Here is a 23619-nt window from a genome sequence, read left to right as displayed (position 1 = left end):
TCCGGCAGGCTGGGAAACAGCCGTGCGATGCCTCCTAACCTTCTGCCGACGACGCAAGAAGTCTCAGGGTGCCGAAGCTGTGGATGAAGTACCCCGCACCTTCCAGCCAAATGTTACGTGGTGGCAAGCTGATGAAAACAGAACAGGGAACAGAGAGATGTTTAATGACAATGAGATGACATTTAGTGAAATGTTAGTGGTCCTAGCGCGAACGCTTCTGCCTGCGCTACTGCCCGCTTCTTCCTTGCTCGTCCGTAACTATTTGAACAGGGAACGTAAGGTTCTACTGTATATAACGTAGATTGCTGTGTAGACATCGATCCCTAAACCCTTCTGCCTGCCCCCCTTCCGAAGTTGGTTCCAAAATATTGACATTTTCACAAAGGGTGAACGGCACTGCTCATAGCACAGAGATGTATTGACGACTGCCCACCTTAACCGTACAGTCAAACTGGCATTCCTTCCCCTCCGCCTCCCTCTTTATATGACATGACAGTCATTAACCTGTCAGAAGCAAATGGAAAAAGGCATTAATGAGGACTCCTTGCTCACAAATGTTTTTATTATTTATTTCTGCTATGCAAAATTTACTCTCATATTGCTATTGTGTGGGTCTATATATATGTGGGGTGCCTGAGGGGCTCTAAGTGATGAAATTTTTCTTTTCAGTGTATGGGGGGGGGGGGGGGGGGGGGAATCAGTGAATTGGTGCTGGAATGCCTAATTAGATGCATTATTGACAGATGCTAACGTAGAAAGTAGTGAATTATTGTGGTACTTCTAGATTACCTAAACATGGCTTGTAAGCTTGGAAATTTCAGTTATCGTATATTTCCGATTATAAAACTTCGGAGCAAAAAAAAAATTGACCCTGAAATAGGCCGACATTAAGTCGCCCTGCAGCCATAGCTCACCAATATGTTTGTCAGAAGACCGAGACATTCAAGGACATTTATTCATACACAAAATGCCTCTTGTGATTCGTCATCACTTGCGAGAACACAGTCGCGGTCATCTGAACCACTGCTGTTGCTGTTGACGTCGGAAGTGGTCATGAGGGGCCACTTGGGGTGAACGCCCGAGAGACTATGCCAAGCTTTGTTGAAGCATGTACCTTCACTGCATTGGCAAACACTCGGGCTCTAGCTCCTTTGGCCGGGAACCTAGTCTCGAACCGCATCATCAACAGCATGGTATTATCCCAACTTCGGTCCACGAAAGGAACAGACTGTGGCAGCGCGTGCGAAGACGTTAACACGTCAAATTTTTGCCCTCCTGCAGCATTGTTTTCCAGTTCTGTGTAGAGTATCACTTGCCCCCTGAAAGCCAAGCTGTATGGCTGCCGAGGTTGTGGTGGCTTGTTGCAGTCTGTCACATACGCCAACCACGCACGCTGCTGACAGCCGACGATTCTGTGCCGAAGAAGCGAAGTGCTAAAATGGCGACTGGGCATGAAAAGATGGTCAAAGGCGTTCCCAAGAGCATTTGACTGGTCACGTGGTTTTATTGGATTGGACATGAGACATGGCATTGCCAGTTATAGCATGGAATGTCATATGAAGACAAAAAATTGGGCGTATATCTTAGGTAAATTGCTTTTTTATTATTATTTTTGGAGCAGTCATTTACAAATGAAAGAAAAAAAGGATTGACTTATAATTGGCAGCATGTATGTCGATGTGACTCCTTTCATTATGTATACGACGCAGGTCAGGGAGCTTCAGCGGCTGACGCGCGCCCTCATAAAGCTGCCTGAGGAGAGCCAGAACGCCAACACAGAGGAGACTCCAGTGCACATTTTGGGCGACTTCTTCAGCACTCACGTGAGTGCCCCTCTGCCTCATTAAGGGATTCAGGAAAATTTTTATCTTTTTGCAGTGTAAACAGTGATGGTCTGGTATTATGTAGCTAGCTCTGTAATATACATGGTGAAATTCTTATGTCGCATTTTTTTGCAAGGTAATGGCAAGAATAAAAAAACAAACTACCAGCCAGGAATCTAGCGCCGTCAAAGTCATTCAGATCGTGAGAAATGTTTCATGTATTCAGGTTAAGTCTTTTCAAATTAACCCAACAATGCAAAAAGTGGTGCCTTGACAAAAATTTTCATTGCCAGAGTGTGCTGCTCATACTCTTCACCTGCATTCCGCCGCCACACTTTGCTTTGTAGTTTCCCAAGTGATGGCATAGTGGTGTGCGTGCAGCTTAAAGCAATAAATTATATGGTGCAAGCTCGCTAGATTGAACTTCATAAGACTGCGGAAAAAAAAACAAACAAACTTAGAGTTATCGAATGACCTCTAAAAAAATAGCAAAAGCCATAGGACAAAACAATAAAATTGTGCGACGGTCACCTTTCTTTTTAGACCAGAGCAGCGCAGTCATCTTAGTTCGCATTCCCATCAGTGCTTTATTGCATGCGCACTGCTGGGAGTGTCAAGGCACAAATGCCTGAAAATGTTGCAAAGGGAGAGAGCTTTTTGGAGGGAAAAAAATTGTGAAAGAATTGATTTTTAATAGAATAGATTTTTAATAAATGAGACTGCAGATTGGTAGAAAAAGAGCTCAATTTCGAATTTTCTCATTTCCAGAGTCAAATTTTAATTGTACAATCGCTCCAGACAGATTTTGAAGCACAACTACGCTATTTCATTGACACGTGCCAGTCCTCCTACGGTAACAATCGCTGAAATCTTGGTCTCATTTGAAAGAGGAGCTTTTCAGTTTGACGCCGGAACTTCGCACGTTTCTGCTTACTGTTTGCGGAGGGAAGTGCGCTAAAAAGAAGTCTCAATGTGTGCTGCTGTTCGTGTCTGGCTGTAGTGAGTGGGAGCATGCACTGCGTGTGCGAAGTTGCAGCGCATGGGTTATTTTGCGCTGTCTTGCCAGTAGCTGATTTAATTCTAAATTATGCGATCCTCATTGAATAGAATCTAGAAATGTGGATTTTTTTTTTCAGCTGCAAGAAATAGAAATGTGCTTGTCAGAAACAGAAGCCTGTTGTGGACCTTTGCACGTATAGTCAAACCCGCTTATTATAATATTGAAATGACAGCAAAATATTATTATTATAACCAATAATTATAACTGGGGTATGTCAAAAAAGGAAAGAAATGACAAACTTCATAGAACTTAACAGGTATTGATTTCTTCGCAGGAAAAATCTGTCAGTCAGCTTTGACTGTTTCATGGCACATTCAGTTCACATCTCCTTGTAGGGTACCTGAATATTTTTTTTTTTCACATGCTGCCAAAGTGGGAGCATTTAGCAAAAAATGAAAGTCCCGGAGAGATTCTTTAAGGCATCCTTTGCACATCCTTTTTATCATCCCTGTGCATCGTCACCGTCAACATGCAAAAATTCAAGTCTTGACATGCCACTACTATCATTACATGGTTGGGAGCTTCATGAAACTTCATGTCACTAGCATTCCATACGAAGCCCGCTTTTCAGCAGCAATTCTCGACGAGAGATCTGATGAGCTTGCAGGACTGAGTGTACAGTGACAGAAGGAAGGAAAGCATTCACATTTTCTAAAAGAATGTTCATTTTGGAGAGATAGTTAAGTAAGCAAAACTTGAAATTTCTCCAACCAACATTTTTTATTTTACAAAACCAGACGTTTCGGAGCTGGCTCGGCTCCTCCTTCAAGGGTGCATGACGCGGGGCTGCATGCAGCTGTAAGTAAAGGAATGGACGAGGGGGAAAAGGGAGGAGAAAGGGGAGGGAAGAGATGGGTGTGAAAGAAATGAGTCTCTTACAGGTGGTTTCTGGTGGCCAGGTATAATTGTTACCAATAATTTGCTAGACAGCATTGTTACCGTAGAAAACATAAGACGCTGACGGTGCCGCGTTCGTCCGTTGTCAACGCTAGAGCTCTTGTTTGCACTGCCTTCATTTGCAGCAAAAAATGAGTGCTTTGCTAGTGGTGAGTTAAAAGTAATAATTGCTTTGCCTGCTAGATTTGTCAGCTTGATAAAGAAATGAGATTATTTTTTTCTTTACTTTGTGAATTTGCATATATTTTTGTTTGTACTAGTTTTTGTTCTTGTCGTGTTCGCGCTGTTCGGCAACCCTGCCGGTCGTGCTCTTCCGGCTGGCATCACCTGGCAGGAAATTGCATCCAACACAGGGGTCTCGAACACCTCTCCTGCGTGGAGGGATTTCTTTACTTTAGTTTTTTTGTTTTTTTTTTTTTTCTTAGACCACTTGCGTAGCTTTTGCAGCATTGAATCACAAATGTATGGCACAAAGTATAGTTTCGTTCTAACGCTTTCTGCCGCTATAGACCTCCTTCATGTTTGCAAACAAACAAGACGATCGAGGTGGCGCTGCTCTCGTCGCGATCCCACGGTAGGCAAAAAGCACGACCGCGGCCGTGGCACTGTGGCTAAGCTTGCCAAGGCCGTGTTATTGTGATCTGTAGGCGCCTTCTTGGCAGACGAAATGACCATGTGCTAGTATTTCGTGAGCCTCAGCGGTGAGGACAAATACGATACATTGAAACGTACACGGCGTGCAGATACGCACCCGCACGCCGTACCGATGGAGATTGGGTTCAAGGCGCCCAAGAGAAGCGTTGCTGCCAGCCAGAGAAAATGACCGACGTTGACATCTATTTGCTGTTTTCTCCCAGAAAATTAGGCGCAGAACGTATACAGAATTACAAAGCTTCGGATGCTTACAACTACTTTGAGTCGAGTAAGCTGACGGTGATTTTTCTCGCCATAAATAGCGCGCGCAAACCGCGTACGAAATAGTCCGCTTGAAGCATCATTGCGTTATCGGATGACTCTTCACACCGAGCGGCAAATGAGCGTTCTTGATAAGCACGAAGCACCTCGCTAGCGTCGAGTGGCTGTATGGTTAGGATGATTTAGGTCAGCACGGCAACAGTAGCCTTGACACCGCACGGATTTGCATACCAATTCGTTGAAATCACAAAGCGGCGCTTCTTTTATATCTGCTCTGTTCGTGGGCGGCTGTCGTCGTTAATGCTAGCAATTTTATCCCGGGTAGTCACGCTTAAAGCTTCCATTATCATTACGAGCTGCAGCGGCCGCTGTGGTTCCGTGGGTTCCGGCAAAATCGTCCCAGGAAAAAATGGTCCCGGAAAAAATGGCCCCAGATAAAACGTCCCCAAACAGATGGAATCAAACGTACTGCAAAGTCGAGCTTTCGCCTTGCCTGGTGCTTGGCTTTTCAGCGATGAATAGCGCTCATTCTAATCAACTTTTACTGTTCTTATCTTACATCTGCGTTTGTGATTTTAGCTTTAACATTATATCTTGAACCCCGCTGTTTTATTTATTTATTTTTTTTTTTCACGTTTTGTAGTTCTGTTTACTAAAGGCGTAGACTGAGTTTCCTCGTGTCTATAGCCGCAGTAATGTATGCTACAGTGATTCTTTCTACTCGTCCGCTTGAAATTTGCAAAACATGGTACTGATGCCATGCGTTTACAAAAAAAAAAAAAAAAAAATCATTTTGGCGCCGAAATTTGTGCGGTCGAGGACAAGCACGTCTCTCGAATGTGTAATATTACCCGGGTGGTTAGACCTATAATAAAGAGAGATATTTCCCAGCTTGGAAACTGACAACTTATGCACTGCATAATACTCGCTGGATGTTATATAGTGGTGGGGTTCTTTTTTTTTTTTTTTTTTTCGCAATGCTTTCTCGCCAAGCCTTCTCCAGTTCCTGTAAATGTGTAAAGCACCCAGATGACCCAGTGCCCCGACAATGGTTATATCTATTCTAAAGAAAAAAAAAAGGCATCCAATAAGATGTTCAGTTTTTTGCGAAGTGAGTTCCGGGCAGATTTTCAGTCAATTTCTTCGGTGACATTTTTTCCTAGGGGCCGCTTCCTGAGGGGACTTTTCTGCACGTTTTTTCCGGGGCCGTATATTCCACGGACCTTCTTTTTCGGGGCTGTATCTTCTGGGGACCTCTTTCCTGGGGTCGTTTTTACTTTCACCCGTGGTTCCGTAGTTAAGGCGGCCCAGTTCGGTCTCGGCAACTGTGGCCGCGTTAATGTAGGATAAGCCCTCCCAACTCGCATTCACAATCAACCGCTGTGAATACAAATAAAAGCACTCAGCATAAATAAAAAAATTCAGCTCCAACCCAATTGATTAGTAGCTGCCAACGTGAAGTGGGAATGTTCATCAGGAAGTAGATTAAAATAATTTGACGTGAACGCGGCCAAGCTTATGCAACATATATATACCACGGATCGAGGAGTGCAACACTGATCTCTCGCGTAGCAGCTCACTGCGCATACATACAATTACCACAGCAAAAAAAAAAAAAAAAAAAAAAAAAAAAAAAAAAAAAAAAAAAAAAACGGGCCTGAGGAACAGTTTACATAGGTAAAACATCTATGCATGATCCAACAAAGAAACAGGCCTACGCATTACAACATATATATGATGGTCGTCTACATATGTTACCTGCGCACCCGCGCCCGCACCGGCACTAAAACAGTACCAAGATCCCATCACGCGTCGTAAGAAGGCCAAACCCGAGTTATTCGCGACCTTTAATCCGGTAGACCGCTCTGGCGTAAAGGTGAATAAGCTCCAGCTTAGCCGTGACGAAGTGTTTGCCGCATATTCGATGAGCAGGCATCGGTAGCCAGCCTTAGCGCTTCACCGCGGCGGCCCACCACTGTTTACGGCGGCCATTGTAGGGCAAGAAACCTTTGCAAGCTTACTAAACTTCCTCTAGTGTGCCTTTCAGCACATGTCACAGCGACGCGATAAGTCGGCATGGTGCTCTGCATTTCCCGGCAGCAGCAAGCCATCGCGTAATCACGGTAGGCAAAGCGACAGAAGTGTTGTTTTGCCTACCAGGCGAAAGTCACTAACGACGACAGCGCCACCGCATTTTCGTGACGTAGCCGGAGTGAAGGAGGTCTATAGGAGTATAGTTTCGTTTTCCGCGCGGTAACGGAGCTCCACTAACAACCGCAGAAAAGCTCATGCCACATACAGTTAAGGAGGGAGGCTACCTTTGAATACCAACTTTGTTGTTTCTTGAGATAATTGAATGAAATTTTCAGGGTAGACTCATGGCACAGCCACTTGAATAACTGCAAAGTTTCATAGAGCTGCGCACATTGGTACTCAAGTTAGAGAAGTATATCAGAATGGTTCACATGGGTTCCTTGTACCATGCCTGGTGAACTTGCAAAATGTGTTGGCACTATGAAATTCATTATGAAGGTTCCTGAATAGGTACCACAGGGCTAGACAGAGCCCTTTTTTTTTGTTTAATTTTTCTGCCGAAAAATTTTAGCAGTGCATTGAGGTTAGTGCCACTAATTGGACTTGCATTAGCCTAATTTTGATTGTTTATTATAAATTCCAGACTCAATAATTTGAAAAAATGAGCTTGTTTTGCCCTCGGAAATTTATTCAGGCACAAAATAAAAAAAACCAGGTGGGAATCCGATTAGCGGTTCCAGAAATACTGCGGGAATAAGCAACCATACGATGAAAAAAATTCATTCTGAGAAAATGGCCCTTGAAGTTTAAAACAGCGTTTTTAAGTCTAAAGTTTGTTTTTCACTGCAGCACGTTGTGCCTCCACCTCCCCGATTCCCTCGGAAAGTGCATTTTCATGCGAACAGCGGACGACGCTGACGACGCGTTATCGCTTGCGATGACAGACGCGATACGGGAGGCCGAGATCGCCGAGGTTGATATGGTCGGTACAGCAGGCACACTTCAAACGCCGGCTCCTTACGTTGACGCGAAAGATATGCAGTTGGAAGTGGCAGCGCAGTCGGTCTAGTAGTGATGTAGCAGAAGCAGCACTAATAGAAGAGTCTCCGCGCCCGTTGGCAACGCCCTTCGCTAACTTCGCGATTCGGACGGCATTCACAGAACGACGACGTATGCAGTGTTTTGAACTTCTTAGCGCGCATCGTAGCCGACCGTGCAATAATCCACAAAGTGCACATAACCGTTCAAAACACGCCACCAGAATTCGTAACGAGCGATGATCACTGCGATCTCAAAATGGTGAAACGTGAAGCGATTCAGCGAGCGCACAAAGAATTTCCAGCTCAGTAGGCAGCCGGAGCAGACGCGCCGGGGAGGGGCCACCGAGTCAGCAGTTGCGCGATCCCCCGCGTTCTCACGGAGCGCGCGCTTTGTCCAATCACAGCCTGAATTCGGATGCGGGAAGCTCAACAATCCCTGTGAGGTCCCCAATCACAAGCGAGCCATGCTTCTGCTATGCCGCGGACGCCGCCAGCGAAGGCAATATGTAAAAGGGCAAGCATTCACAAACAAAACAAGATCAAGATGGCAGCGCTCGGTTCAGCGGCAGAGAAATGGCGCGCCCGAAGTTTGGGTACTTTTGCTGTTCGCTCGCGACTCTGGGGCTGCTGCGCCCAGTTGTATATTTAATTTAAAGCAGTTCCACGATGAATTAGGCATTTATAATTATAGGAAAGGTAGTTTATAACATATACAGCCGAGATATGTACTTTTTGAAAAGCCAACTTTTCCGCGATTTTTCGACTTTCAAAGCCCGCATCCCCCCTTAAACTTCAATATAACGAAGTCGGTAAAATCGGCACCTGAATTGTGACATTGAAGTTACATCGAAATTAGGCTCTTAACATGCAAATAAAATTCTCAAATAGTGTTCTCGAATAGTCAGTCACTTCCTTGCATTCAACAACGGCATTATGCACCGTTCATAGGCCCACAACGACCGCATAGCCTCTTCCTCTCCTGTAGAGCCCGCGAGACGCCTCAGTACGTCAATGGCATTGACTACTTCACGGGAGGTAGAGATGTCGTCACACTAGTCCTGATTTTCCGTTTCACCGTCACTCTCACCTTGTAATTCTTGAACCACATCGTTCAGGATGGATTCCGTGGTCACCTCTTCTGTCACAAAAACATAGGAATCACACAGGACCGCGCCACCGATGAGAATGTTTTGTGCCCGGGTTGACGTGAACCACTTGAAAATGGCTTTATGCACGTCTTCATAGGTCGCTGCCTTCAACCTTTTCTGCTGGCTGCTTGTCCCATTTTTTAAGGAGTCTATGATGGATTCCTAGAGCTCAAAATCATGGAGAGCGAACTTTTTGGTATCCCGAACTTTGCGGCGACATCTTTCTTCTTTTCGCCGTTCGAGACACCATCCAGTTATACTGGCCTTCACTTCTAGAGAGCACTTTTCGTTTGCCACTCATGCTGCTGGAGCGGAGCCGCCAGACAAGCGTCACGACTACGACGACGATAACGAGGGACAGGCCACCAGTCACGCAACAATGCGACATCAAACAAATGCACACACGCTGCAAGCACACTTGCGCTGCGCGAAAAATAGGCATAAACTGGGTAGGGAGCCTGCATGCTGTGCCGTGGCGCCTAAACTGGGCCGATGCTTGTGCTGCCTAGTGAAGTTGCTCAGCACCATGTTTGCATCTCTCGCGCATTAGTACATCAGATGGTGCAGCGTATGCCACATCGTGTCATCATCGTCATCGTCACATTTTTAAGTAAGGTTGACCTACCTTGGCCGCACTGCGCTTGTTTTCAGGCTGCGTGCGCTTTGATGGGCGCTGCTATCAACCGCTCAGGTTCATGGTACACCTCTGTTCAGGCATTGAGCCTTCAACTAAATTCCATTACATTGAAAGTTTGGTGAAATTTACTTCATTATAGGGGGCTAAAAATACATGGTGTTCTATGCGCCCGAAGTTACAGAAACTGAACTACTTCGTTACATCGGGGATTTCGTTAAATTGAAGTTCGTTACATCGAGGTTGTACTGTATTAATGCGCTGGCCATGAGACACTGCGCAGGTAATAATGCACCAGGAGTTGTGGACGAACGCTGTAAAGGACCTCTTAAGGTCCTGTAAACTCTGTAAAGGAGCACTGTCTCTGGGCAACGTTCGTGACTTATCATTTCAGAATGCTGTCACAGTTGTGTTGAATGGCAGAGTTTTGGAAAAGTAAAGCACCCTATATCGTAAGAGCAGAGCATTGCATTTGGGATACTCCAGGAGCATGAAACCTGACCAAGCTGTGCCTTGCAGGCTGCCCAGCGCCAGATCCGGGCCCTGGTCGGCCGAAACCAGATGGTGGGCCAAGGGCCCCACCCTATGCACTCCCGGATGGGACCACGCAGAATCGGAGGCCAGCAGCAAGGGGGCAACAGGCAGCAGCAACAGGCACCCCACTCACCTCCATCCTCCTCCTCACAGCCGCCTCAGCAGCCACAGCAGGCCAGCTCGCCGCCAAGCAACTGAGCCCCTATGGGCTGACACAGCTTCCCCCTCCCCCTTTTCTTTCTTTGTGGCCACACTTCTCCCTCTGTAGACAAGCAGCAGTTTTTGTCCCTTGTCTTTTTTTTTTTTTTTTTTTTTTTCTGCGCATGCATCATTTTTTCACACTGCGAAGCAGTTCCCTAGGTGCTTTCTGTGAAGCTTAGCAGGGAGGTGCAACAGGTTTGAAGAGGTGTGCAGACTGCACCCTCATCAGTTTTTTTCTTGCCGGGCGCTCATTTACACTTTCAAAGAAGTCGTTTTTTTGGAGGCCTCTTCTCCATCTGTATTTGGTTTTTAGCCCCGCCGTGTACAGAGATGCACCACCTTTGGTTAGAGGCGGAGCCCGACCATGTTGCACTGAAGGCGGTGCGGCAACGACAGATCTTGTGCGCCTTGGTCTCTGGCTTCGTCTCCAGATGATTTTAATCTATCGTTGTGGTTAATGAACTTTATAAAGAGCTAAGTAAGCAGTGCACGCCTTGTTTTTTTGTTGTCCTGTCACTGAGCCATATTTTGAAGGCCCTTCTTTTTTAACTAGCTCTGTGTGCCAATGCTTAGCAGGAATGCCATGTTAGGTTACCTTTGGACTCCAAACCCTTCCTTGTGAAGCTTTCTTTAATATCGCCCTTGTTGTCTTCACAAGAGAGGGGCTCTGACATCACCAAAGACGACTGATTTCAGCATTGTACATACTATGTGCATTTGTCTGTGCCCCCCGCTTGTGAAGTGAGGCGGCAGGAAGGCGAGCATGATTGGTTTTCTGGGAGGGTGCCTGTCCTGGCTCGTAACAGTGCACACTTTCGTTTGTCTTTTTTTTTTTCTTTTTTTTTTTTTTTTTCTTTTTTCTATAGCTTTCCTTGTCTAGCAGAGAAATGTCGGCCTCGAGAAAAGGGGGGAGGGGTTGTTTGTTGATGATGTTGTTGACCTTGTTCTTCATCAACATGTAATTTTTTTTTTCCCTCTTTCTAGGAAACAAATGTGGAGAATGCACAAAGTGCTAGTGTGAAAGAGAGAGAGTGCTCCTGCAAGGAGTAGTGACGAGGGAGGGAGTGTGCAGGAGTATGCATTGTACAGTAGATACACACTGAGGGGAAGGGAGAAAGAGCTTCTGGTGAACTTACTGGTAGGAACAGGATCGAGGCCTGGTGAGCAGGAAAGCAACTGGTTGCTGCGTGTCCTTTTTGTGTTTCCCCAGTAGCGATGGAGGCATGTTGAGGGACTCCCTTTCCTCCCTTCCCCTCTGGCGCAGAGGCTCGGTAACCTTGGGTTTTTTGGGGGGGGGGTGGTTGCCGGGCCATGTAGATGTCGCATTCTTTGTTTTTATGTGCGTGCAGCTCGCATGTGGAGCGCATGCGGAGAGCATTGTGTACAACTCAGAGTGCAGTGAGAAGCACTCGTGGCAAAAAAAAAAAGTGGGGGAAGCTGCTGTTTGCGAGGTAGGGGCAGTCTCCTGTCAACCATTGTTACCATTGGTGCAGGTCTCCTGCCCCTCCTGCAGAGGTGTTTCAGCGGTGGGAAACACCTGTCTTTGTGTTTCCCCCTCCCTCTTTGTATTTTTTTTGTATAAATGTTAAATGATGAACGAGAGCTTTTATTTTTGATACTTGTTGGAGAAACTTTTTTTTTGTGTGAGCGTGTGTGTCCCATGACAATGTGGCGCCTTTTGCCACGACACACTTTTTTTTTTTTTTTTCATGTGATGCTCGATGACCTGATGAGCTGTGGGACTTTGTGTGCGATGGAAAAAAAAAAATGGAAAGGAAAGCAAAGTGTCTGTCCGAGAGATGAAAACAAAAAAAGGGCAAAGAAAATTTTTCGGCGCTACCGGTCAGATAGTAGAAAGCTGAAAAACTTCGTGCACGTCTTCTAAATTGCCAGCGGCCTTTTTCATGCTTCTACTGTGTTGTTCCTTGGACACGTTAAAGGGCAAAACAAACAAAAAAAGAAAGGGAAGGTGAATTATTTTTTGCAAGTTTCTCCAATAAGTTCAGCTGTTATTCTCTCCCCCCACCCTACCCCATATTTTTTTTATCAGCAGCTGTCAAAACCAGCATCATGGCTGCCTGGTGTACTGCCTGTGGATGTTTCATGGTAGCTAGGACCACGGAAGAAAAAAAAAATGCTATTGTTTATTGCTGCTGATTCAGTCCCTGACTGCAGCATGTGCGAATGTGTCCATCTTCCCACGGGTGGGCATTCTTTATATGCATTGAAAATGAGCTGCAGTCACTTGCAATGCAATGCAGTCACGCATTGTCACTTAAAAGTCCTGCTGATTCTGTGAGGGTGGTGGCTGCTTATATTTGTTGCAAAAGGATGCTGTTTCCGAGGAAAGCTGATTCTGCGCCGATGTACACCAGTTTTTATTCCAACGCCCCTCCCTCAGGATAAAGACTACTGACTTTCTCACACCGTGCTACTCTCTCTCTCCGAGGATGATATATCTAAGTACCGGAAACATTTGTTTGAGTCCACTGTTGAGTAGCACAGTTCTTGCGGTGCCTCTTTGAGAGAGCTCCTCCCGAGAACAGTGCTTCCCAATCACTACCTCACTTGTATCATATAAAAGGGGGGAGAGTGACTCTCCCAAGAAGGAACTCCCAGAGTTCCTCAGCGACCACCATCTGATAAATGCGAGTAAAGGCTAACAGTGACATGACAATCTGAGGTTGACGAGCTGCCTTAGCAGCGGAGAACCCTACCGTGACACCTGCTCATTGATTACTTCCGTGTCCTGAACTTGCCTCATTGTACACTTGGCTTGTACACTACTGACAGGAGGGAGAATAGCCGTTCCACCCATGGGGTGGCTGTCTCTCATCGGACTTTCCTGGTATCATGTTTCCATATTGCCACCGCTCTGGAGAGAGAGTTGAACTACTGCAATGGATTTGTTTTTTATTCAAAGAATGACAACGTTCTTCGAGCTTTCCAGCTGCATTTTTTCAGGCATTTGGAGTTGTGCTACACAGGTTGCTTCTTCTCCATTTCTTTTACTACCTCGCTAAAGCTTGGAAGCTGGCTTGTCTTGGCTACGTGGGCATTTGCTGGCGTTCTGCATTAGTGGGCATTGACCCGCAGGCAGACTTTTGGCGATGAAGTGGGGGTATTTGCAGCCTATAGTGGGTACCGAGGAAAATAAACAATGACTATGACAAATGACTATATTTCAGGAGAGGGCACTATGCCCCCTTGTGCAACTGATTTGACCGCTCTCTTCCACTGGCTGTCGCTGCTGGCGTGGAGGAGCTGTTGAGCGTTCCCTTGTGCAGTTCATTTTTCTTTGGCATGTGTTTGCTGCCATGTCTTGGCAAGATGACAGCAGCAGCGGTTATAAACTGAATGTTTTTCTAGCAGGCCTTCCCTTGTTTTGCTCGAGGGAGTTCGCTTCTATGGCGCTTTTCTAACCTGATGGTGCCGGGTTCTACACCGGCGCACTTTACTGTTTTGCCTCCCCATGGCTTTTTTAATTTCGCTGCCTTGCAGTCTGCCTGGCTCATTGCTTGGCCCCCTTCCCTCCGCTACTCTGTCAATAGCTTATTGCATTTTCTTGTTCTTTTCTATTCTTACCTTGCGCTTCTGGGTTGCTTAGGGTAAAGTTTGTTCCTAGACACATTAGCTTTCTTGGTTGCTTTGTTTTTTAGGCCTATCGCTTGGGCTTCGACTGGCGTGTGTCATGTTCTTGGCTGAAGCTCTTGCTTTGACAGACGTGTTGGTTCTTGTGACTGCCTTCGGCCATTTCTGGACGGGCAGTGTCTTGGTTCACATGTTAGCAGTCGCTTCCTGTCATTTATTCCTACTGCAGTTGTAGCTGGAATTGTCTCGGCTGATTCGTGTGTGTGGCTTCGGGCTGCATTTTGTGCTAGTTTTTCTAACATTTTGTTATCCCATGCTTGTTAGCAAAACAATTTTTTTTTTTTTTCAGTACTGGCTTTTGTAACTTGGCATACGTTTTTTTGCTTGCAATGGAAGGCAGAAAATTTGGTACGCTAGTATTTGTTTCTTTTGTGCGTGTATTTCAGTAGCTAACTTCAGTTTGCTCTTCATGGGTTTTTGGTAGGCAAGGCATTGTAACAGTAATATTGCACACAAGACCAGTTCTGTGTATAGCATTGCGGACTTCTAAAAAAAAAAAAAAAGAAGAAACTTTATTGCTGCAACACGGTTCTTTTCAACTTATTAGTTTCTTCAAACTGTGGTCGATTTTTAGAGTGTGTACTTGTTTCCCAGCAGCAGATAGTTCCTCGGCTTTTTCTTTTGTTACCTGGAACGTAGAGTAGCCTCCGTAATTGGCTGTAATGCTGTTGTCTGTGTGTGGGCTGTTCGAAGCCCTTGGCGTGAAATAACTTGTTTTTTGTAAGGCACATGCTACTGAGTTCTTGTCGCTACTCTGCATGAAACCTGCAGCTTTCTTTTCATCTTATCTGAGTAATGCAAGTTTGGGAGCACTACTAAATTGCATATTGTGTGGAAGTGTGCAGTGCGTCACTTTCTTTCTTGCCTTTCTGCAGTTCATAATGCGTGTACCCACAGCTGTTGCTTGCTAAGATGTAACCACGGTGGCATTGTTTTTCCTCAACGCTTGAACCTACAGATACTGTAGCTCCAACATGGTTGAAGGAAGCAATCAGCAGCATTCTTATGGGTTTTCTGCTAGTGCACAGTCAGAATGACTATTGATAGCTGGTTTTTCTGTCACCTGGTTTCACAGAGTACTTGTACTGGCAACGCAATCACTGCTGCGGTTACAGAGAACAGCTGCTTGGCACAGCACTTACGGCCATCCTAGCACCGATGCATCTGATGCAGGAGAACTTACTGCCAAACCCTCACATGCTACATCTGAAACAACCGTGGTTAATTTCTGATGTTGCCAGAATTAGGCCTTTATGGCTGAGCCATTGGCTGGCTGCGTGGCGTTCCGAGAAAATTGCAGGTGGTCCGTGTTGTCCTCAGTTGTATCTAGCCTTTATTGTTCGTTCTTCCTAGTGTGTGCTTAAAATGTGGCAGTACCACAAATTTCTGTTGGCGTAATTACAGAATTGGCTTTGTTTCTGTGCAACAATTTTTATTTCCCCTCTCTCGAAGTGTACATGTATGAGAGTCTGGATGCAATACAGGTCTTTTTTATATATGTTCATGTTTGTGTATGTGTGTTTTGTAGCGAAAGCTACGCTAGGCTAGTAGAAGTAAGTTTCGCCATGACTGTTGGTGCACTTTGCAAGGGTGCGTTGGTGTTAAAGGGACAATGAAGGAGTGTCCATCAAGGGTAAGGAAAGCCTACGATACTAAAATGGTATCATATCCCACATAATGTATCTGTTTAGCATATGAACCACCAAAGATATCCGGCTAAAAACTGCTACATTTTCGCGCAACTCCTAGATCAGGCCAATGCCGCGCTCCACTCGCAAACGGGTCATCTAGGCTGTCTGGCTCTGCTGTGCGTTTTTTAGCTTTTCTAGTGGCTTGACAGATAAGTGAGTGGAAAGGGAGCTAGATGCTCCGCCCTCTTCTGCCCAGCGCCAATGACTCCCTCCCCTGCGATATGGCAGATCACTGACATAACACACTGCATAGTCTAAGCATGGCCCATATTTGCAAAGTAACCTTTTGGCGAACTTTCTAAATGCACATGCCTTAGACGTGCTTTCGTTGGCTCTAAAAGGCAGCCATAAAAGGATTACCCATTACCAAGAGCAGCCATACGGCTAAAAAGGACGTCCAGGACCGAATTTTAACCGCGAAGTTTCTGAGAAAGCTCTATACTTTACTTTGTAGCCATATAGCTGCGCTTGGGTGGATGACTCCACCTTAATGGAGACTCCTCTGAATGTTCGGCTGAAAGGCAGTCAACGTCAAGCACTACTCCTGCATTGCCTGTTAATTGTAGTACGTTGCTATTTTAATTTTTGCGTTTGATGTGCAGTACGCAATTAGCGGTAACTGGAAAGTGCAACTAATTCTTCCACAGCGGCTGTCTAGCGCCTATAGTTGCGAAAGATATAAATGGACGATACGGAAAGGAGGAAGGTAAGTGGAAAGGGAAATAGGGAACATTTAACATGCGCTGATATCTCGGCAGCCGGCGGTTTGGATCGAACCCGGGTACTCCGGGCACCAGTAGTCTGGTATCAACCACTGCACCGTCACGGTGGGGCTTTAGGTTTTGGGAAAAGGAAGGCGCAGTCACGGCCGGTCTCGAGGGAGAACGCGCTTCTCTAAGAGCGCGCGCTCTCCTTCGAGACCGGCCGTGGCGCAGTATACTTCGAGTGGACACCACGGAGTCATGGACACCCACTCTAGCTTACAATAATACGGTGGCTGACGGCCGATATAGATCCCATATCGCTGTTTTTCTTTTTTTTTTTTTTTACGGAAGCGAGAAGAACGACAAGGCTTTTTCGTGCGCCTTTTTTTTTTTTTTTTAACATCAACAATGTGTCTGCTTGAAAAAAGTTATCAGCCGCGCGAAGTCTGCATTACGCGCTTAATGCTTGCACGCATGGTGTTGCGTAAGTTAATTATGGCTTAAAGCGACATCTGTACTACGCCCTTCCGTAGGGCGTGTTTCATATCCACGTGACGCGAGTCTTACCACGTGCGGCGCACAGAACCGGCAGCGCTCGCTGCTTCTGTTTCTTCATTTCTTCTGCTTCGCATACCTGTTTGGATTGAATTAGAATAGCTGTGAGGCTTTCCGCTTTCTAACGGGCGGACAGTAAGTCTTCCCGAGTGTGGCATCAGTAGAGAGATTTAGCATACCGTGATGCGCGATCCGCCACCGTGACCCTCTACCGCTCGTGGGCGGGGCGTACAAGCTGATTGGTTCCAATGCGGCAGGTCTATGTGCCGACATCTAGGGTGCCTCGATGCACGCCCGCTCTCTTTGTCGCGCCGTTGCCATGCGATAGTTTCGGAGCTTTTTCTAGTTCAGCCACCTAGGTTAAACGGAAGTTAACCGTTGTGCTGCTATATATTGCTTTTAATTCCATGCCTCGGCATTAGAGAGGTGGTGTGGTGTGGGTGCGCATCGAGGCGCCCTACCATCTAGTACGTGGTGCCATCTATTGGCATAAAATTGAGCTGGGCATGCGCAGTGGAACGCGCGGTGGCGGATCACGGTGTGCTAAATCTCTCAAATGTCGCCAACGCCAACTATCATGATAGCAATCTCCAGTTGTGCCCTCAGATAATGGCACATACCCACGAGGGGGGTTGGCCACACGTGAAACCAGTAGTGAGGGAGTTACGCTGTTGGATATGAGACTAAAAAAAAAAAAAAGAAAAACCTGACATAGTAATATGCAATACGACAGAAAAAGGTCCTGCTAATCAGAAAACAAAAAAAAAATTCAGCTCATGAGAACCTGAAGAGGAGAAGTAGCGGAATCGGCACACCTAGCAAGGAATCCGACCATAGGCGTTAACAAATTTGCGTACCGCTGAGCGAACTGCCCCGCTGCTGAAGCCCAGCTGAGCAGCGTCAAACGAAAGTAAATTTGGAGCAGTCAAGGATATAAATTTTTGCACGAAGTTTCAAGGAAGATTTTTCATAGGAAGGCGAAACGGCGACAGGTCAGGAAAAAATGCTGAGGCTTAGCTACGGTTAAGCCTAGTCAGATGTGAAGCATATTGGTGGCTAGGCTTGGAAATGCACGGTTTTTCTTTGGTTAAACTCGGAAATACACGATTTTCCTTGGTTAAACTCGGCAATAGCATGACTCGTTCATCTCGAAAATACAGTAGTATAACTGTGTTACCGACACACAACGAACATGACGAACCCCGGGCCAACGTTGATCGATTCAGTTCAGTTCAGGCGTTCAGTCGTGTCCGACTCTTCGTGACCCTATGGACCATGTCACGCCACGCTTTCCGGTCTCTCACTATCTTCTTAACATCACATAGCTTCATCTGCAATGCCTCGAGAATGCCATCTAACCATCGCGTTCGCTGCCTACCCCTTCTCCGGCGACCCTCAACCTTTCCCAACATCAAATCTTTCTCCAGCGACTCCTCTCTTCTCATCAGATGACCAAAGTAGCTGAGCTTTAACTTTAGAATTTGACCCTCCAATGAGCAGTCAGGGTTTATGGTCGACAATATCGACTGATTTGATCTGGCAGTCCAAGGAACTCTTAAGAGTCTTCGCCAGCACCACAATTCAAACGCGTCAATTCTTCGGCGGTCAGCCTTTTTCACAGTCCAACTCTCGCATCCATACATCACAACTGGAAAGACCATAGCACGGGTTATACGGATCTTGGTTGGCAGACTAATGTCTCTGCTCTTTACTAGGCGGTCAAGGCTAACCATTGCTCTCTTTCCCAGAAGCAGGCGTCTCCTAATTTCATGGCTGCAGTCTCCTTCCGAGGTAATCTTGGCGCCCAAGAACAGAAAATCTGTCACAGCTTCCACTTCTTGTCCATTGATGCTCCAGGACTTGATAGGGCAAGACGCCATGATCTTCGTCTTTTTAATGTTCAGTTTAAGCCCAAACTTCTCACTCTCTTCTTGTAAGCGCATCAGAAGTCTCTTGAGTTCCACTTCACTTTCTGCCATTAAAGTGGTATCATCCGCATATCTAAGGTTGTTGATACGTTTTCCAGCAATCTTCACTCCAGCTGAAGACTCGTCCAGACCGGCCTTTCTCATGATGCACTCTGCATATAGGTTAAATAGGCAGGGCGACAGTATGCAGCCTTGCCTCACCCCTTTCTCAATCGGAAACCAATCAGTAAGACCATGCCCAGTTCTGACTGTGGCCTCTTGCCCTTCATAAAGGTTCCTGAGGAGACAGATGAGGTGAATTTGAACTCCCATCTCTTCGAGAGCTTGCCAATCTGCTGTGATCTACGCAGTCAAACGCTTTCGCATAATCAATAAAGCAGAAGTAAATGGGTTTCTGGAACTCTCTTGCTTTTTCCATGATCCAGCGAAGGTTGGCAATTTGGTCTCTAGTTCCTCTGCTCTTGCGAAACCCAGCTTGCACGTCCGGAAGCTCCCGATCCACATACTGCTGCAGCCTACCTTGCAGGATTTTTAACATCACCTTGCTAACATGCGAAATAAGCGCGATCGTGCGGTAGTTGGAACAATCTTTGGCACTGCCTTTCTTTGGAATGGGGATGTAAACTGACCTCCTCCAATCCTGTGGCCACTGCAGGGTTGTCCAAATCTTTTGACATAATGTATGCAGTGTGTTAACAGCGTCGTGGTCGAGGTTTTGAAGCAACTCAGCTGGAATACCATCAATTCCGCTAGCTTTGTTCTTAGCAAGGTTGGCTAAGGCCCATTCAACTTCACTCTTCAGGATGCCCGGCTCGAGATCAGTAATCACAACCGGCTTATGTTGGGTTTGCACATCCGGGTCCTTCTTGTACAGTTCTTCTGTGTATTCCTGCCACCTCTTCTTTATCTCTGAGGCTTCAGTGAGGTCCTTGCCTCGTTTGTCCTTTATCACGCCCAGCTTAGCACAGAAGCTTCCTTTGATATCTTTGATTGTCTTATACAGAGCTCTTGTGTTCCTTAATTGGCTGTTGTCCTCAACTGCTTGACACTGTATGACACGCGAATATGTACGCGTACCAAAAGCTCTTAGAACATCGACGTGCTGAAGGGATCAACGATTATGAATTTTTCGGCAACAGCACGGTCATATGGGAAAGCCTCCCCGTAAACTACCCATGTCCAGCTGGCTTGAGATGCAGCAACGGTCGTTTCGTCTTCACTAGGCATGGTGGTGAGGTCACGTCATGTATACCCTTCGAGCCATATCACCGCCACGGTGGTCCTTCAATTACACCACCGAAGCCCATAAAGCGGTCCTTACGAAAACTTAAAAACCGAATCACGCAATTTGTCTTGTTACCTAGACGAGAAAACGATAGGTAGTGCATACGAGCGCGTGCCTCGCTATAAGAATGCCATTATGAGAAGAAAGATGAAACTGCCTGCAAACGATACCGCTACCAATGACATACCCGATACACAGATGCACAATTGGTTCAAACTGAAGATGACCGACGAACGGTGGAGGTGTTACGCAGACAACCCGGCTATTTACAACTTGGCTGCAATGTACAAGTTACCCCTAGTTTATCTCGATAGTGACTCCGAAACGTACGACAAGCTTTATCGTATTTTGGACGGAAACAATAATTCAAGCATTTATTACGGCGTAACGCTACCTCACTTCAATGAACGGCATTGCAAGCACCGGGTATAGGCATATCATACGACCCGGAAAACATGGAGTGTTACCGAACGGTGGGGCAAGCAATATCGGAAGATTTTGTGATGGGTACTCCCGTCACTGGCCTCAGTCACTGGCCGCACTAGTGGAAGCATTGCTGACAAGTTCCTCGCTTTGTTCTTCAGTTGTTCCCACCGTTGCTGCTGCCTCTGGATTTTCGCAGTGAGCTCCAGCACAAGTGCCTCCAGGGCCGACACTCTGCTCTGGAGTGATGCAGAGAGGTGCTCTTGTTGAGGCAATCGTGTTTCCATATCTGCTAGCTTGTTGCAGATGGCGCACACAAAAGCCCCTCCATCGGCCGCGGCCTCGAGGCCGCGGCCGATCACGTGTTCACTACAGCGCACCTAACGGTAGAAGTGGGAAGCGCATTGGTAGCGACGCCGCGCTCGACCGTGCGAGCCGGCTGCCCATCTTTCCTCTGCTCTGACGTCACGCATCACGTGGTACTCCTTGGTAGCGACGCCGCGCTCAACCGCGCGAGCCGGCGGCCCATCTCTCCTCTGCTCTGACGTCACGCATCACGTGGTATTCCTTGGTAGCGACGCCGCGCTCGACGGCGCGAGATGCAGCCCGGTCTCTGTCGTGACGTCACGCATCACGTGGTAGGTCATGAAAGGTCAATGGTGGCGACACCGCCGCGCTCGAGGAGCTGAGGCTTAGCTCTAGTATATGCTTCGCATAAAAGGCTCCAACGTCTCAGGTTCATTGCAGTATGAATACATGGCTGAAGGAGAACAACCTGATCTATGAAGATAAAAGTTAAGGGGAGGAATCCTACACCTGAAGGTTGTCAGACACACCTCGCACTGTCGTGAAAGGCACTGTCCAGGATCCCATTTATACCTGAAATGCCGGAAGTTGTCAAAAGATAAAAAATAAGCCGAATTTGAGGACTTCATCCTAAGAAAGGATAGGGTCATTCAAAGAAGCGGAAGCAAGAAAGTCCGCGGATTCGTTCAGTGAAATTCCTCAATGGCCAGGAACCCACGCAAGTTTAATTTCGCGGATATGAGACGGCGCGAGGTCATAAAACTGGCGACGCAAAGACGATGCAGTCGAGGAAGTCAATGCAGTACAAACTGAAAGAGCGTCCGTCACTACAATAACCTTGGAGTGATCTAAACAAATTCTCTCGGATAACTAAAACAATAGCGAAAAATTCCGCAGTAAATATGGGGGTATAATTGGGAAGGCGGAATGAAAAAAACCCAATAATGTTAAGAAGAAAAAATCCCGACACCCGCTTTTTCCTCGCGCTGTGCAGCATCAGTGGCAATTGCAACATGTGAATGAAAATGTTGCAGATGGTCATTCAAAATAGAAACCAAGGTAGACACTCGCAAAGAGTTGGCATGATTGGGATAAATGTCATCATGGACCAAATTAGACGAGAACTGGCTTGTGAAAGAGCACATTTCTACTGACAACGGAGTTAATATAGCGACTGCACATATACAACCTGCGGTCTTTGATAGGGAGACCAATGTGTCCGAAAAAATAAATTGGGAAAGGTAATGAAAATTGCTTGGGAGCATGATATTAAAGAAGCATATAATCTTATTGGACTGTACCGTAAGTTGCTGAAAACGGTAATCCTAAGGAGGTACCCGAGCATCAGAGTATAAGATATTTAATGCCACAAGACTAGGCAGGCCCAGGCAAAGCCGCAATGCTTGTTGTTCAATTAAGAGAAGTGGTCGAAGTTTTTAAGCCGCGCAGCCTGTAAACAAGACGCAGCCGAACCCCAGAATAGGGCGCACATAAAATTTATAGATCACAACAAGGGCAGATCTTCTCATTCCATATTTCCTGTGGCTGAGGCCACGTAGCAGACCCAAGGCACGCTCCCCTTTGCGCTTAATGTGTTCAACATGAGGCCTCCAGCTCATCGAAAAACGTAGGAAACGCCCAAGTACTTAAGAGTTGTCACCTGAACTAAAGGCTCTAGATGGTACGAAAGAGAAATAGAAACAGGTTGATTGACCGGAAAGACTAGAATGAAGTATTCATTGACATTTAGAGTAAAGGAAAGATTCAGGAGCATTTAGGAAATTCTGTAAGGTATGATATAAAGATATATATGTATATCTGTGGATGAAGAAAAGAAGGCAATATCGTCTGGTAGACGTACAGGTGAACATCGTATCGTAAAGGTATTGAAGAAAGGAAAATATTGAATAGAAGAGGGGATAGGACCGAACCTTGAGGAACGCCTCTCGAATGAGAAAATGTGCGGGATGAAAGACCACCCTGATGAAAGCAAAAAAATCTTCATGGTAGAAATTCTTGAATCCAGGCGACTACGTGGTTCGGAACTTGACAATTTATCAAATGAGAAATTAGTAGTCTATGATCAACACTGTCGTAAGCTTTTGAAATATACAAAGTTACTACAACAGATATTTCACGAGACCGACTATCCAAACGAATTCTGCTCTCCAGGTCAATGTGAGCAGACCATATTGAGCATTCTGGACGGAAGCCAATCTGACTGGGAGAAAGAATTTTATGTCTATAAATGAACTGAAATAAACGCGCATGAATTATGCGCTCTATAGTTTTCATCAGTATAGAAGTTAAAGAAATCGGTCTGATATTGTCAAGGACATAGCCAAGGCTTTGATTCTCTAGTAGTAGAGCCACTTTGGCAAGCTTCCAGGAGCTAGGTATCCAGGAGTACTTTAGCGAACAGTTAACAAAATTTAATAATTCCTGTGAAGAAATCTGGAATAGGATTTTTAACATACCAACAGTAATACCATCAGAGCCTAGCTGAAGCTGTTGTCTTTGTAATTACAGTTGCCAATTCCGATATAGTCACCTCGGAAAAATCTGTCGCAGTGACCGGGAATGCGAGCGGCCTTGGGCATGGCGATGAAAATCGAATTTCTAGACCGACTGACACTATCCAATAAATCAGCCGCCTCGCTAGGGCTCAGCACCACGGTTTGATTGACTGATAAACTTTATATTAGACCAGACTACTTGCTGCGGAGATTTAACACGGCGCAGGAAACGAAATAGTGCAGTCCGCTATCAGATAAAAAAGAATGTAAATCA

The 23619-nt window shown here is 46.1% G+C and overlaps 1 protein-coding gene across 4 annotated transcripts in view; it reads left to right on the top strand.

Moving 5' to 3' along the window:
* Positions 1-15439, top strand: part of Imp (IGF-II mRNA-binding protein) — a 52009-nt gene extending 36570 nt beyond the window's left edge. For all 4 annotated transcript variants that reach the window (XM_084594245.1, XM_084594244.1, XM_084594243.1 and 1 more), the window contains exons 13-14: positions 1710-1823; positions 10071-15439. In XM_084594245.1, coding sequence (XP_084450371.1) covers positions 1710-1823; positions 10071-10283 — 327 coding nt within the window. In that variant the 3' untranslated portion in view covers positions 10284-15439. The remainder of the gene's footprint in view (positions 1-1709; positions 1824-10070) is intronic.
* The last annotated feature ends 8180 nt before the right edge of the window (positions 15440-23619 follow it).

This window comes from Amblyomma maculatum, chromosome 2 (genome assembly GCF_055883805.1).
Source record: "Amblyomma maculatum isolate TAMU_Amacu chromosome 2, ASM5588380v1, whole genome shotgun sequence".
In the NCBI taxonomy this organism is placed as follows: domain Eukaryota; kingdom Metazoa; phylum Arthropoda; class Arachnida; order Ixodida; family Ixodidae; genus Amblyomma; species Amblyomma maculatum.
Note: the sequence above shows the minus strand (reverse complement) of the source record. Positions and strands in the feature narration are given on the sequence as shown.